Source organism: Rhinopithecus bieti, unplaced genomic scaffold (genome assembly GCF_001698545.2).
Source record: "Rhinopithecus bieti isolate Rb0 unplaced genomic scaffold, ASM169854v2 scaffold_17939, whole genome shotgun sequence".
NCBI lineage: Eukaryota > Metazoa > Chordata > Mammalia > Primates > Cercopithecidae > Rhinopithecus > Rhinopithecus bieti.
The window spans coordinates 2213052-2228284 of record NW_016809446.1 but is presented as its reverse complement, the minus strand read 5'-3'; the positions used below and the strand labels follow the sequence as shown (position 1 = coordinate 2228284).

General features: G+C 37.6%; 1 protein-coding gene across 15 annotated transcripts in view; it reads right to left on the bottom strand.

Annotated features, from left to right (window-relative positions):
* Positions 1-6742: 6742 nt before the first annotated feature.
* Positions 6743-15233, bottom strand: part of MAP2 (microtubule associated protein 2) — a 321080-nt gene continuing 312589 nt past the window's right edge. For all 15 annotated transcript variants that reach the window (XM_017889382.1, XM_017889383.1, XM_017889388.1 and 12 more), the window contains 2 exons: positions 10887-10999; positions 6743-10662 (listed from right to left, as the gene is read on the bottom strand). In XM_017889382.1, coding sequence (XP_017744871.1) covers positions 10447-10662; positions 10887-10999 — 329 coding nt within the window. In that variant the 3' untranslated portion in view covers positions 6743-10446. The remainder of the gene's footprint in view (positions 10663-10886; positions 11000-15233) is intronic.

Below are 15233 nucleotides of genomic sequence, written 5' to 3'. Positions count from 1 at the left end.
TTCCTTCCTTCCTTCCTTCCTTCCTTCCTTCCTTCCTTTTCTTCCTTTCTTTTCTTTCTTTCTTTCTTTCTTTCTTTCTTTCTTTCTTTCTTTCTTTCTTTCTTCTTTCTTTCTTTCTTTTTCTTTCTTTCTTTCTTTCTTTTCTTTCTTTCTTTCTCTTTCTTTCTTCTTTCTTTCTTTCTTTCTTTCTTTCTTTCTTTCTTTCTTTCTTTCTTTCTTTCTTTCTTTCTTTCTTTCTTTGTCTTTCTTTCTTTCCCTTTCTTTCTTTCTCTTTCTTATCTTTCTGGATAACCCACTGACACCTCATCTTCTTCACCTGCATACTGCATCCTAGTTAATTGCATTATCATCTACTTGATTATGAAAGTGAAAAGCCTCAGGTTTATTTCTCCTTCTCGACTAACCAACTCATATTCCATGGTCACTAAGTTCTGTCACTTTTATTTCAAAAGGGTGTTAAGCTTGTTCCTTCCTCCATGCCACCACTGCCATTCTTTGGCCCAGTCTCTAGTGATCTCTCCCTGGTTTCCCCAACTAACAACTCTTTTTTAAAGTACGATCTCAACATTGTTGCCAAAATTACTCTTTCAAAATTCAGATCTGATCACGTCATTTCTCCTCAAAACCTTTAATAACTCTGTGAGCTTACACAATAGAAATCAAGCTTTTGAATATGAATATGACAGAAGATCCAAAATCTGTCTCCAAGCTCCTTTATTTTTATTTCCTGGCTTCCTTTCTTTGGATCTACTTCTACTCCAGATATACCAGGTGTTTTTTATGTTCAGAATGTGTCCTTCACTCATGCCTTTATGCCTTTGCTTTTGAAGTCCCTTATCTCCTTGTCCTTTCTGACTCCCCTTTTGTCCCCTGGATATTTGTGTGACTTAAGCTTCCACCACTTATCACTGTTTATCTTGGGCTATGGTTAGTTGTGTATGATCTGCTTCCCTCACTTGGCTCTGAATGCCTTGAGGGCACTAGAGCAGATGAAGATGTAGCATTCAGTGAGTGTTTATGATTTTTATTTGTTTTCTGTTTAAAAGGGTCCAGACACTATGAGGCCACTCCAGCCAAAAGTGTGGAAAAGACAACTGCAACAAGATGTTAAAACAATATGCTTTTCATATGAGAATCTACTGAGGGGCTGACCTGATTAACATCAGGTCACAAAAATGTGAGTGAAAATTGCCCCTTCCCACGTACAGATGGACACAGGAAATGGTATCAAAGATTTGTTTCTATCAGATAAAAGACACAAAAATGGGACAGAGTGGGATTTGGTGAGAGGAGACTGATAAGGGATTCCCCACATTGTCTGTGTGTCACACTTCTCTTTTGTGGGGGAGGTGAGGGGGGTGCTACCTTCCTATCCTAAGTTTAATAAAGTGATTTAAAAGGACTACTTGGAAAGCACTGAAATGTGTTCCATGGTGTTGGGGGACACAGATGTTGGTAGACACTAGACTTTTCAGGCTGGAGAAATCTAGTGGCTAGAGGAAGCTGATGGCTCTGATTGGCAGGTCTGAGGAGTGCTGCTGAGTTGGGATCTGCCTCCAATAGAGTTATTAGGGTAGGTGATGCAGGCCAGGTGAGAGATAGGTGGGAGAGAGAGCTGGAGAGAGATATCTTGGGTCCTGTCCAGTAGGACTGCCTAGATGGGCTAGATGCCTCAGTAGAAAGAGGCTGGAGGTGTATCACTGGATGTCCACGGAAAAAGAGAAAAGATCTGCTTAAGCCACCACAGTCATGGAGTGCACCATCCCCAATAAAGACCTCTCCTTACTTTTTCTAACCCAGCAAACCCAATACCTGTCAGGAGGGAAAAATGTGAGTCCACAGAGAAGGAAACAGATAACTATGCCACAACCTCAATGCAGGCTTGCAGCCTGAAGGCAAATCCATGGTACAGATCTTACGCCATCTGTTCAGCGTTTTCATTATTTCATGCATTGGACGTTTTAATGTCTGAAATGAGACTCTTTATAATTGAGACCTCTTTTTATAATCAAAATAATTTTATGATCTGAGAATGACTAAAAAGTCATGGGTTTGACCAAGTCTTCAGCTTGAGGCAGGGGAAGATTTCTTTCACCATTCAGTAGGATGTTTAAAGGAACTGTGAGAGACAAAAATAAATTTGTGTTTTGGTCAAAATTCATATGAGTCATGCTTGTTCAACATTCTGGTTACACAGGAAAAGATGAAATATTGGTACTCCGGTATTCACATAATGAGTGTTTTCTGCTTTTTGTGCTTTTGAAGCAGAAAAATGGCTGAGAAGTCCCCTTGGCTTATGTCTTAGTTTTCTGATGCTAAAAAATATCAGCATATTTTCGTTTACTAATATTCCCAAAATTCAACAAGGCTGTCTGAAGTGTGCATTCCACATCTAAGGTTTAATAGGGTGTTCTCATATTTTGTGCTGTGAGCTGCAGATCCTTGTTTTCATAAGGAAAATCTAAGTGATATGTCATGTTTATAATGAGGCTGGAAGCAAGAGTGATGTTAAAATATTTAGTGGCTGGTACACTATTGTAAGTTAACATATATACTAGAAAACTTGCTTTTATTCTCTAAACAATATGAATTATAAGACTGCTTACTGAGTGATGTGTGTTGTAGTACAAATAGCTCATACAATTTTCCTAGAAATTTCCAAATAAATTGTTGAATTTTAGAAATTTTTGGTTGATCTTTGCTTGACTTAGATTGCCCTTTCTAGATTTTTTTTTTTTTTTTGTACAAGCTATGACTTGATGCAGAGAACCACATAAAATGCTTCCAATGACTTCAAATTGATTGTCATTGGATGACTTGTATTTATTTATTTGGAAAAAAAAGCATTTGTTTACATAAATGATATTTATTATTCATAAACCTGTTTTATCCTTTGCTGAATAGCAAATATATAAATATTTTTTTAGCCCTTGTAATACTGAAATATAATAAGGTATTATATATCTTGTATTTGGTATCATTAACTGTCATAAAAATGATTTATTAGAATATTTAATTAGGTTAAACCTAATCCATTAGATGAAACATCTATTGTTGGGCTGTTTGGGTTAAAATTCTGGCTCTGCCGTTAAGTTTTAAATGACATAAGCGCCAGTTTCCTCATCTGTAAAATGATGATGCTGATAAATACAGTACAATTAGGAGTTAACGCATGTTTTTAAGGATGCCTGGCACAATCATTAAATAAGAATAAAATTAAAATGGGTAATACCCACATCAGTTGGGCTTTGGGTAGGTTTAAAATGGAGGTGACTATGAATATGGACCATAAAAAACTCCTTACCTTAGGCATCTGTTAGTCCGAATCATCCCATAGGCTAGCCTATCTATTACAACATCCTTCTGTTTGTGGCCTTAGGAACCTGTATTACCCCCTTAGTTTCTGTTGTCTATCTTTTATACCATGCTAAGAGTTCAAGCCCTGTGGTGACTAGTTTTCATAAGCAACCACATGAGAGAGGTTCTTAGGGGATTAGTGACTGACAACAGGTGACCATAGTTAAGGTATGGTTATATGTGCATGAGGTATTTGCCTACCAACATGTCACTAGAGGCACTATCTCCTCTGGGGGGTTCCAATCTCCTTCTGACTTGTAATGCGGGGATGAGGTAGGCAAGTAAGAGCTGTGGCAGGCTGTCTGGCAGGAAACCAGGCTGCTAGGTGTTAGTATAGACCTCCTGTGCTGCCCATCTGGGCTTCCTGCAACAGTTTGTAAGGCACAAGCTAATTCTCAGGAGCCTTTGGGGGGCAGTAGCCACTGGTGATGCCTGGAAGCCAGGGCTTTTGGGGGGACTGGAGCAGGATCTTGAAGACCTTCCTCTGTCCCTTTGTATAGGCTGGAATCAGAGGACATCTGTGGAGCACAGAAGAATAGGTTTGGGTGGCCAACGTGGGCATTGGTAAGGGGGAGGAGGCTTGGGCAGCAAGTCTTTCAATATTGAAGCAACTTATTCAATTAAATAACATGTAAGTTGCCTGAAGATCAGCCTTGGGTTCAAGAACATTGGCTTGTCTAAGCTAGAGTGTTCCCTACCTATGCCTTTCTTTGTTCCTAAAAGGAATAGGCAAGTATCCTATATGTTCAGTCCTACTGAGTAAGATAATAGTTTTTATCATTTCTCACTTGACAATGAGATCTTTACCATAGGTGGCATGACAAGGAAACAAACTCCACTGCAGTTTTTTTTTTCCTTGATTCAATGATAAACATAAGGGGTGTGCAGAAACTTAGATATGTTTATCATGGATATTAACAGTTGCTACTATGACATAAACGGTCCTCTTTTTTTTTTTTTTTTTTTTGAGACAGGACAAAAGCTATAAATATTGGTGTTCCCAGTTCTTTGTCACCCTGAGGATCCCAGTCTAAACCGACTTAACTCCTTGGCTCTAGGATTAGGGGCTCTGGAATTTTGGACTTTTGTTTCATAGAAAGAGGAAAATATTGGAGAGAAAGACAAGTGTGCCTAGGTCAAGGGTTACAAACTCTAGATCTGTAGTTTAATGCTTATCATAATGAGTGAAAAAAGAGGAGTGGGAGAAAACAATAAGCATAGCTGGGCATAGTGGCCAAGTCAAGGGAAGAAACCCCATCTCAGAGGTATCCATGGACAGCTCTGATCAATGGTCACCAAGAGTGAAGATCCAAATCTGGGATGTGTGTGTGAACTTTCTGAAATTTGAAAACACTTTGAAGGCCAAATAAAGCCTATTTGGAGGCCACAGGTTTATTACCTCAATTGAGGCCTGGGACACAGATTGTCTCGGAATTTGAGGGAGTAGAAGTAGGAACAGCTGAGGCATATTTGTGAGGGGAAAGGCATGAGAGGTGGAAAAAGGGGCTTTAAAGAGTGTGTCTATGATGCTGCTTCATCATGCTCAAGAAAATCTAGTGAAGGGCTTAATATTTTGAAACAATTTTATGTTGCTAGACTGTATACTTTTGACAATTTTCTAGCCCTAAATTCTTGAAGTCTCAGGTCTACAAGCAAGTGCCGCATCATAAACAAGAAGAGGAACACTGATCTTTCTGTAAGTTACACTGAATGTTAACCTGTCGTCCTCCATTATTTATCAGTTATTTGTCTCTTGTCAAGGCAAATAAACCTTTCCTTGCCTTGTTAACCAGTAAAAAAGAAACTAACAATTTTATGGTGATTCATGCTACTGGACAAATTTAATCCTCATGGTTTGAAGACTCTTGAGTGACAACATGTGTGCTGATTTTAAGGAATTATTAGACGTACACTAATAATTCTTGCTAGGTTCTACAAAATCTTCATTATTAGCAAAGGGAGACTGAATGAGAAGTGATGCTATTAATAAGAGAAGTAGGTTTTAGTCAAGTTAAAATAGTCTTGAGGGCTGGAAAACGTCTAATACAGACAGAAGTATTTCCTTTACCAGTCACAGCTTTCTATGTCTTGGTTCCTAGTTTGACATCGGAGGTAGGGATGCTGTCTCAAATAGTCTTTGGGATAATTTTTATCCATTAGAGGGCTGCAATGGAGCTCTTTCTCCTTAAACACATTAGCAGGGACTGAATGAACTGAGTGTTTCTCAAATTTTTGAGTGCAGATGAATCACCTGGGGGAATGTTAGTAAGTTGGTCTGGGGTGCAGCCCAGAAATTTGTATTTCTATCAAGCTCCCTGGTGAAGCCTGAGTATAATCTGAGCTGTAAGGAGCTAAAAAATGAGCAGGGGTGCAGCTATGCCACATATATGTTTTTGTGGCCTGTACAGTATCAATTCCTCTCTTCTGGCAGGAGTAGCCTGAATTAACTTTGGAGGAAATGTTTCCTCTCTGTGATTAGCTCAGGTAGTATGGAGGACAATAAAGCCACTTCTCCTCTTATTCTCCTACTATTCCAACCACCTGTGATTGACTTGGGTATGTGAGCCAAGCCTGGTCAATTAGCGTAAGTAGGCAGGATATCCAAGTATTAATAGTTCAGTGATTTTCAGACCCTGGATTTGAGCTACTACAAAGGGGCTTTCTTTGATAGGTTGTGAAATCTGGAGTTTCTGGTGCCCATTATGGAAGGGGTCCCTGACTGAAAAGGAAGCCAACACAGAGGAAACAAAACTGAAAGTTGGAAAAGGAAAGATTCCTGATGACATTGTTTGAGGGCCTGGATCCAGCCATGCCTGAGGCAGATGCACCTGGGTAGTCAGTTACTTGAGCCTACAAATTCACCTTTATGTTAAAGCCCGTTTAATTTGAGTTTTTGTCACTTGCAAAAGATAGCATCCTGCTAATACAGTAGTGATAAAAATAAATTTCCTTATTAATTGAGCTAATAGAAAATCATTTAGTATAGGGCCTGACACATAATAGAAACTCAGCCATAATAATAGCCTTGTTTTCACAATTTTTCTTTGGTTGTATTACACACACACACACACACACACACACACACACACACACATTGTGTGTATANGTGATACTCCCCACCCCATCAGGAATAATGACCTAATCTTTCCTATTTTTTGGTTTCACTTATTTGGTAAGATTGAATAAATATCCCAAACAGCACCTTGTTGTTCAAAATAGACTGAGAAAGAGTGCCCTGTAACAGGGGAGCCCCAAACATGAGACTTTTGGGGGGAAAACCTTGCTTGTGATCAAGCATATACAATATATACTTGAAGATAATCTTTTTTTTTTTTTTTTTTTTTTTTTCCAGAGGAGAAGCAATTAAACAGTCTGAAACCAAAACTAGCAGTTAGGTGACAAGCAATTTTATTTTGCAAAACAATCACTATACAGCAACAAATACATTTGCAAATTTGATTGAAAAACATGAACTAACTACAACCAGCCATTGAAGAAATGCCTTTCTATGGTAACAGGCTCTAGAATTATCAGAAGAAAGAAACCCCCCACAGATTTGTAACGGTGTGTTGGAACCTCAGAATCCCAGCATACAGAGTATACTTTTTGTTGATTTTTTTTTTCTTTTGCTAAAGTTGAAGTAGATTTTTATGATTGACATTTTATTTTCTGAGTTTGAAAATAGCTTTTTCCTGCAGAGGGTCTTGGCCTTCACCTACACACCCAAGCTAAAATCCTAGGTGTAAAAAAACCCAAAACATCAATACTTATTTTAGCACGTCAATCTTTGAAGGAATGCTTAAAATTTCCTTACCAAGCCATGAGTCTACTTTATCTCTGGTATTTAGACCATGAGTAGTTTATTTTCCTTATTGTGACTTGAAAAATAGAAGAAAATTGTAATTGCAGCGATGTCAAAATCAACCACATTCAGATTATTTAATAAAATACCGACGTAATGTTATATATTGGCTGATTATTCCATGCTTGCTGTATTACTCTAGGGGTGTGTGTGTATGTGTGTGTGTGTGTGTCTGGAGAAGGTCACTACAATCAGTACATTCTTCCATTTAATGGCTTTCTTTCAGCCTTCCTCAGCCATACCTAGCTGGTGTTACACAGGTGTCATGCTTGTAGGTGGGATGTCAGCCCATCATGCTGCTGGAATTCAGCAGGTGAATCCAGAGAGAGTTGGTTCCTAAATGAACGTGGCCTTTGGAACTCATCAAGAACTCGGGTCTTCCCTGCATCATTATGAGGTATCCAATTTTTGGTTGCAAGTGACCCAGAGGGTGAGTTCACTGGAGAAGTTGGCCTTTTAACTCTTCACAGCTCTGGATTACTTACGTATTCTTATACAGGTTCTCAAAGGCTAAAGCCAGAGAGAAACTGGCAAAGTAGATCTAGAATTGAGACCACGAAGATTTCATTCCTAGATCAGCGTATGTGTGTCCCCACAAGAGTGGTGCTCAAAAAGCTTAATTTGAGTCGTTATCTTGAGAGTGAAGGCAAGATAGGTTCTACCCCTTAACCCCACAAGAAGACCTTTAACCTGTGTGTTTCTCTCTTTTACTGGCACAAATGATCAGTTCCTTTCTGTTAACTTTAATAAAGAATTGTATTTCCATACAAAGCAAGAACATTTATTCATTATAATTTTGTTGTGATTAGAAATAAACGTTTGTTTTAATGCCAAATAGTAGTTTGGTGCATTGTATAATCTTTATTTTTGATATGTATTTGTAATAAACTGACTTTTAGTTGTAGAATGTTTACCTAGTGTTAACTTACATAAAACTTTAAAGAATGTTGAGAAAATACTTATTTCACAGGTTAAAACTTTTCTAATGAGCTGTTAACTTCTTTCTAGATAAATTTAATCACTATTTAAGACTATCAAAACATGTAATAAAATACCCTAAGTCTCCACACACCTTTCTTCCATTTTCTGCTGCACTTCAAGGGAAGCTGATGAATAAATTGCCCAGATTGGTCACATCAAACCTCACAGCAATTAATAGGCAGAAAATAGACATATCTATGATCCTAAGGTTTCTAAGGTTTTGACTATTATATAAAATAACTGATTTATAAATGGTTTAATACATGTTTGCCTGTGTAAAATCTCTTAGCTGAGAATGAGTGGTGTGGGTTTGCTCCTAGGGTTTCTTGTATGGCAGTTACATTGGTTGCCATATCCACTGGGTCACCAAAAAGCACCTGTGTCTCTGTCTCTGCATCCCTTGGCTTTTGACTTGGATGTTTCTATACTTCCCCGTTGCCTCAGTCCATCCTCATCATTTCCTCCTTTATATTCAGGAACTGATTTGGCTCAAAGAGATCATACGCCTAGTGGACCATATGATTTTAATGGTTCAGATCCAACCTACCAGCCCTGAGCAAGAAAAAGAAAAGATAAAATACTAAAAAGTGTCCATCCAGCCTGGTAGCTCTTTGTCTTAATCAGGCCATTGACTATTTCATTGCTTATTTGTAAGTCTAAGATGAATGATTTGTGAGAGGAATTAATTGATTTGTGAGTTCTAGACTGTATATACAGTCAGAACAGTATTATCTCTGATAAATAATACTAGATCACACTGTGTTACTTTACAGAGTGCAATGTTGGAGTCTTGGAAAAAAACTGATTTAGATATCTGTGTCTCAAGTGTTTTGTAGCTATAGCTTCCCAAAGTACTGTATTTTTTTCTTTCGGATCAGGGGATCTTTACTTTGGGTAAGAAAGACAAACATCTTCTATTAGAGAATTTAATAAACAGATACTATTTGGAAAAATGAGAAAACATGTTTCAAACTATTACTGTTAGTTTCAACTTTCAACTTTAGCAAATGGAAAAAAAGAAAAGTAAAGAAAACATCTTAAGTCGGTTTCATGAATAATAATAGGAATAAACCCCAAACTATCCTGTGATTAAAAGTGAGATAAATCCATAATCTTAAACCAACAATTTGTAAACCCTTTCATGTATAACTGGACCCACCCCCACAAACTCCATGTTGGTGAAAGCAAAGAAAAATAATTTTTTTCTAGCATCACGGGAGAGACTTGTATCTGGCACTAAAACAGGGTTACGGCTTTGAGTTGTTACAGAAAGCAACTTCATGCTAAAATTTTTTGTCTTTTTTAATGTATTTTTTTTTAAATAGGGAGAGAACCCTGCTAACATCTACTTTCACATACCTAAAATTGCAACACCAAAGGGTGCAGGAGACACAGATACTGTGAATAAAGAAGTATAATATTCAAGTATATGAGGAAGTATCACAAATGGCCACAGAGAAATATATATATATTTATATCTATAATACTGTATCAAACAGATGGAAAGGGGGTGTGAAACTGGTAGTGTGGACACAAATCTAGCTGATCAACTGACATTCTAATCAGACACGAGTCCATCCTAATGAAAGTGCATCGTTCCTAAGGGATGCACTTTTATACCACTTCCTCAACCACAGCTCAAATGCTTTGCAATCTATTTTTTTAATTAGTTAAATAATTTATTGGATTGACATACTCTGATATAATTATCCAGGTCCCAAATGTTAATAACTTAATTGAATCTTTCTTCCCATTTATACAAAATAACACTTTAAAAAAACTTATTTCTTACATGCTCTTCCCTTCCTGCAATCAGACTCCTTGGTTTAATTTAACCTGAAATAAGTTACAATGGGCAGTTTTTATCTTCTCACTCAGAAACAGAATAGTGAAATGAGCAGCTTGGATTTAACAAGGCCTTCAGAATGTAGTGGATAGCCTTCAGGCACATGAAAGGTAAAAATGCAATTTTTAAAATAATACTCCATGCAAAACAGAGCAGAGCAAAAATAATTGTCCAATTAAACCCATGTAAAGCCAGTGTCTTCTGTTGCAAATGGAAATCAGGTCAATTTCTGCATGAACTATTCATTTTTTAAATATAAAATTGTAACAATTACTACAGTTTGGGGATGAGATTATTTATTTTATGGTTTATAAAGAATGAATATAACACCTGCTCAGAGCCCACTCCTGCCAAGAGCTCATGCCTAAATATTATTATTTCAATGCTAAATGAGAAATATTCACAAGCCCTGCTTAGCAAGTGCAGCAGTGACATCCTCAGCCAAAGTGGCAAGCTGAGGAGATTCAAGCAGGTTGATGCTTCCAGATGAGGAGACGTTGCTGAGTCGTCGGGGTGATGCCACGCTGGATCTGCCTGGGGACTGTGTAATGATCTCAGCCCCATGGTCCACACGGGCTTTAGCATGCTCTCTGAAGTTCAACTTTTGGCTGTCAATCTGTTTAAGACAAGCATCAGTCCTCGTTAACTCACGCATCTTAACTGGCCCCTAGTTCTTTCCCATCTCCCAGGGCTGATATTAATGACTTCTATTCACCTCTGTTATCCCTACTTCTTATTTGTCCAGGTCTTTAATCTGGGACCTATTTTGATGAAGAGTATTTCAGAAGAATTTTTTTTTTTTTTTTAAAGACAACATTGGCTCATAACCTTGTTTCTTACCTTGACGTTACCACCTCCAGGTACATGATGAGCATTATCAAGAGAACCGACTTTAGCTTGGGCCTTTTCTTTGAAATCTAGTTTTACACTCTCAATTTTCACACGTCCGCCACCTACGAGGGAAGAATTACCTTGATATAACTATATCTTGCATTTGTGGTGATTATTTTCCAAAAATGATTGCAGTAGATAGACTGCTGAAAACCATAAATTTATTAACTTTACCATCCCTCCAACCATATATGTGAATGGAATCTTTTAGAATTTCTAGCTTATGTCATTTCGTCAGATGATCCAAGACCATAACACCCTTCTTATACCATTATATGGATTGCTTCACATATTAATACCTTTCTTCTTTACCCACGTCTAACCTAAGAAATCAGAGCGGCTTTTCTTTTTGGTATAACAAACACTCTAAAAACTAGCAAAATGAAAAGATCTTATTTGAATCCTTTCTAAAAGTTGGAACATTTAGTCTCTTATTTCTAAGGGACCAAATTAAATGTAAATGAAACTCTTCTTTATTCTTCATGGTAACAGGTTACTTATCCAAAGAAGATTTAGGCTGGAAGTGGTGCACATGTGGGCAATATATTCATTTATAAATGTTCAACATTGAAAGCTTCACTGATGAAATGAGTCAGGAGCTAAGTTGTTTATGACTAGTAAGCTTTAAAAGCCTCCCGTTTTAATTCATATATGGAGTGACAGATCATCATCTCTTTCTTGTATGGATGCCATAGGACCAATCTGACACTGACCTTGATCTGATAATATTGAGACAGAGTTTTGACTATGCCATTTTCCCTAATGCTAATCAGTCTAGAACCCTGATCTGCTGATTGTAACAGAGCCACGCTGCACTCTTCAGTGTAGTCTTCCCCCTCTCTACATGTCTTTCTCAAGCTCGCAAATATGGAAAGTTCTACACTGGCTAAGTTATTTGTTGTCCTTGAGCCTGTCCTTGACCATTTCTGAGTGTCTGCTGATGTGTTTGATCTGCATAAAAAGTGAAATGAGACTCCTTATTTACTCGTCTCCACCTAAGAGATTTGCTTTCACTTTAACAGCAACTTTGTTTTGAGCACATGCGTTCTTCTGGAAAGCCAGTGGTAACGTAGGTCTCACTTGTTGGTTGTGATGTATTTCGCAGACTACATATTTCAAAGCTGCTCCAACAAACATGTGGAGTATATAAAGTGCACTTTGCTTGGGAGTTTGATTTTGAAAAAATGCCTGAGGGACTGTATGGAAATATGAAAGAGATTTTGCAATTTTGGAATCTTGTTGCTCATGTATCTCTGTAGATGAAGGAGGAAGGTTTGTTAAGGCTTCACAGGTCTCTTAAGTCATGAGGTATTTTTTTCATGCAATATCTAGACATCTATGTTAATATCCAACTGCCTGGCCAGGGGCCTCTTGAAATTATATTACACAATTAGATTACATTTTGGAGAAACATCCATTTGTTCTTCTTTTAAGGCTTATAAACTGTATGATGTTATTTAACTCATGCTTAGAGATGTAGTTATCCTTCCCTCAAAATATGCCTCATTTTTTAGAGCGTTATTCTTCCCACATTTTACCTGGCCATATGGGTCTCACTTGTTGGTTGTGATGAGATGAACATGATTTGTAATGATTCATAAAACAGACTTATCTTGGTTAGAGGTTAGAGGATATTGGACTTTCAACTAGATAAGAACAACTTCATTGTGATCTTATTTTTGTATTTTTGGTAGCCTCTGATAGAAATCACTTACTTTTCTTTTCTTTTCTTTTTTTTTTTTTTTTTTTTTTTGAGACGGAGTCTTGCTCTGTCGCCCAGGCTGGAGTGCAGTGGCCGGATCTCAGCTCACTGCAAGCTCCGCCCCCCGGGTTTACGCCATTCTCCTGCCTCAGCCTCCCAAGTAGCTGGGACTACAGGCGCCCGCCACCTCGCCCGGCTAGTTTTTTGTATTTTTTAAGTAGAGACGGGGTTTCACCATATTAGCGAGGATGGTCTCGATCTCCTGACCTTGTGATCCGCCCGTCTCGGCCTCCCAAAGTGCTGGGATTACAGGCTTGAGCCACCGCGCCCGGCCGAAATCACTTACTTTTCTGATTATATGTTGTGTCAACATAATCTTGCTAAATTTTTGCTAAAATGTCATTTTTTATTGTTGGAGGCGGTCTGCTCTGTTGCCCAGGATGGAGTGAAGTGACAGGATCATAGTTCACTGCAACCTTGACTTCCTGGGCCCAGGTGATCCTCCCACCTCAGCCCTCTGAGTAGCTAGGATTACAGGTGTGCACTACCACATTCAGCTTATTTTTAATTTTATTGTAGAGATGCAATCTCACTATGAACTGTCTTCTGAGAGGGAAAAACAATAACATATTATTGACCCAAAACATATTCAGAAAAGGAAGCTTAAGAAGTCTATTTCTGATGAAGTCCCTCTAGAAATTCTTATGCAACTGTTAGAGAATCCAGATATCTTAAACTCAGAGATCTATGCCTTTGATTTTTCAAATAATTCTTTCACCCATCAGGAGCAGTAATTGTGAAAGACTATTATCTTTGTCAAGCTTTATAAATGAAGTTGAGAAGAACAGATATTTCAATGTGTGCCTCCAGATGTTTATTTTCTTTATTTTCTCTTTAGATATTCCACATTCCAGAATAACTTTGTGAAAAGGTTGCTGCTGTCAAGGATTATTATGCTTACACTTCTTTATGAATTTAGTCATTTGATTCAGTTATAATAGAAGCAAGAGCTAGATTTAGAAATAGGTGGGAGTCCATGACAACAGCCTTTTATGACCAACAAATCATACACAAAATAGTTCCTTGGCTATATAAATTTTTTTCCATACATCTAGATCACAGGTGAGTTTGACTAACTATAACCTTACTGTCTAGGTTAAAGAGTGCAGCATTTTCTTCTGTATTCTGAAAGAAAATAGGCAGTGTTGCCAAGTATTCCAGCCATGCTGTTGACACAGCAGTACAAAGTCAATTCAGTGTTTGTACACTTCAGCTGTGGACAGGGGAATTTCGAAGATATGCAGTATGGGACAACCTTCCTGCTGCCTCATGAAAAACAGAGAAGCTAATTCCATGGCAGCAGTTCTGAAACTGGTAGTGAAGACTTCATAAATATAGTTTGTAACTCTTTGATTTGCTTTATAACAGACAGCCATTGACAAAATGAATCCTGATTTCCAGATGTTTTCAATGCATTTATCCATTTTGAAATTTATTCTACCTATCTTTGCTTTTCAACCAATAATTTATTAATAATTTTCTCCTGACTAGCAGAATAATTGTCAGCTAACAGCTCAATTGTTATTATACCTTGTTTCATGGGAAAAAAACCTGTTACTTTGTTTTTATGTTAAGATGCCAAACACAGACAGTTAAAACCACTTGCTTTCCTTTTGTTCTCAGGGATAAATGAATTGTGTCAAAATATTCTCAAGAAAATTACAAATTTGACAGTCATCTTTTATTACATATCTATGGAGGTAGAGTTTTTTCTTTGGGCAGGGTCTTGCTCTGTTGCCCAGGCTGGAGTGCAGTGGTGTGATCATAGCTTGCTGCAGCCTCGAACTACTGAAACTAAGTAATCCTCCTGCCTCAGCCTCCCAAGTAACTAGGACTACAAGCATGTACCACTATATCTGGCTTATTTTTATTTTTTAATTTTTTATTGAGACAGGGGTTTCCCTATGTTGCCGAGTCTGTCTCAAACTCCTGGCCTTAAGCAATCCTCCTGCCTTGGATTCCCGAAGTGTTGGGATTACAGGCATGAGCCAACATGCCCACTCTACAGAGGTAGAATTTAACAAAAACATGTAATACACGATATTCAGGAAAAGTGACTCATAATGTTAGATTTACATTTTAAAGGGAGAAAATCTCCCAGTAAGTATGAATACAAATTCTACTTTAGAGCACTAGTCGTATGAGATACTTTGAAAAACCAAAAGAGGTTCATGGTCAAATAAGTTGAGGAAACATTGCATTCTGCTGGAGATTCATGGTGTTTACGGACCTAATAAAGAATCTGAGAAATTCACCAGATAAATAGATTTCTTCAGCTTTGCAAAGCACAATCCTTATTTTACATAATGTAGAAAGCCAATTTTAGGAAAAAAAACTTTGGAAATGCTACCTCCATTCAATGTTATTATATATGAATACATGATCTGATATATTTTATAGACTACATATTTCAAAGGAGCTCCAATAAGCATGTTGAGTACATAAAGATAAATGCATCTTATGTACCTTTTAATTTTTAATTAAAATGTGTCCTCTTCATTGTATGATTGGGTTCACTTTTCCCCAATGAAGAT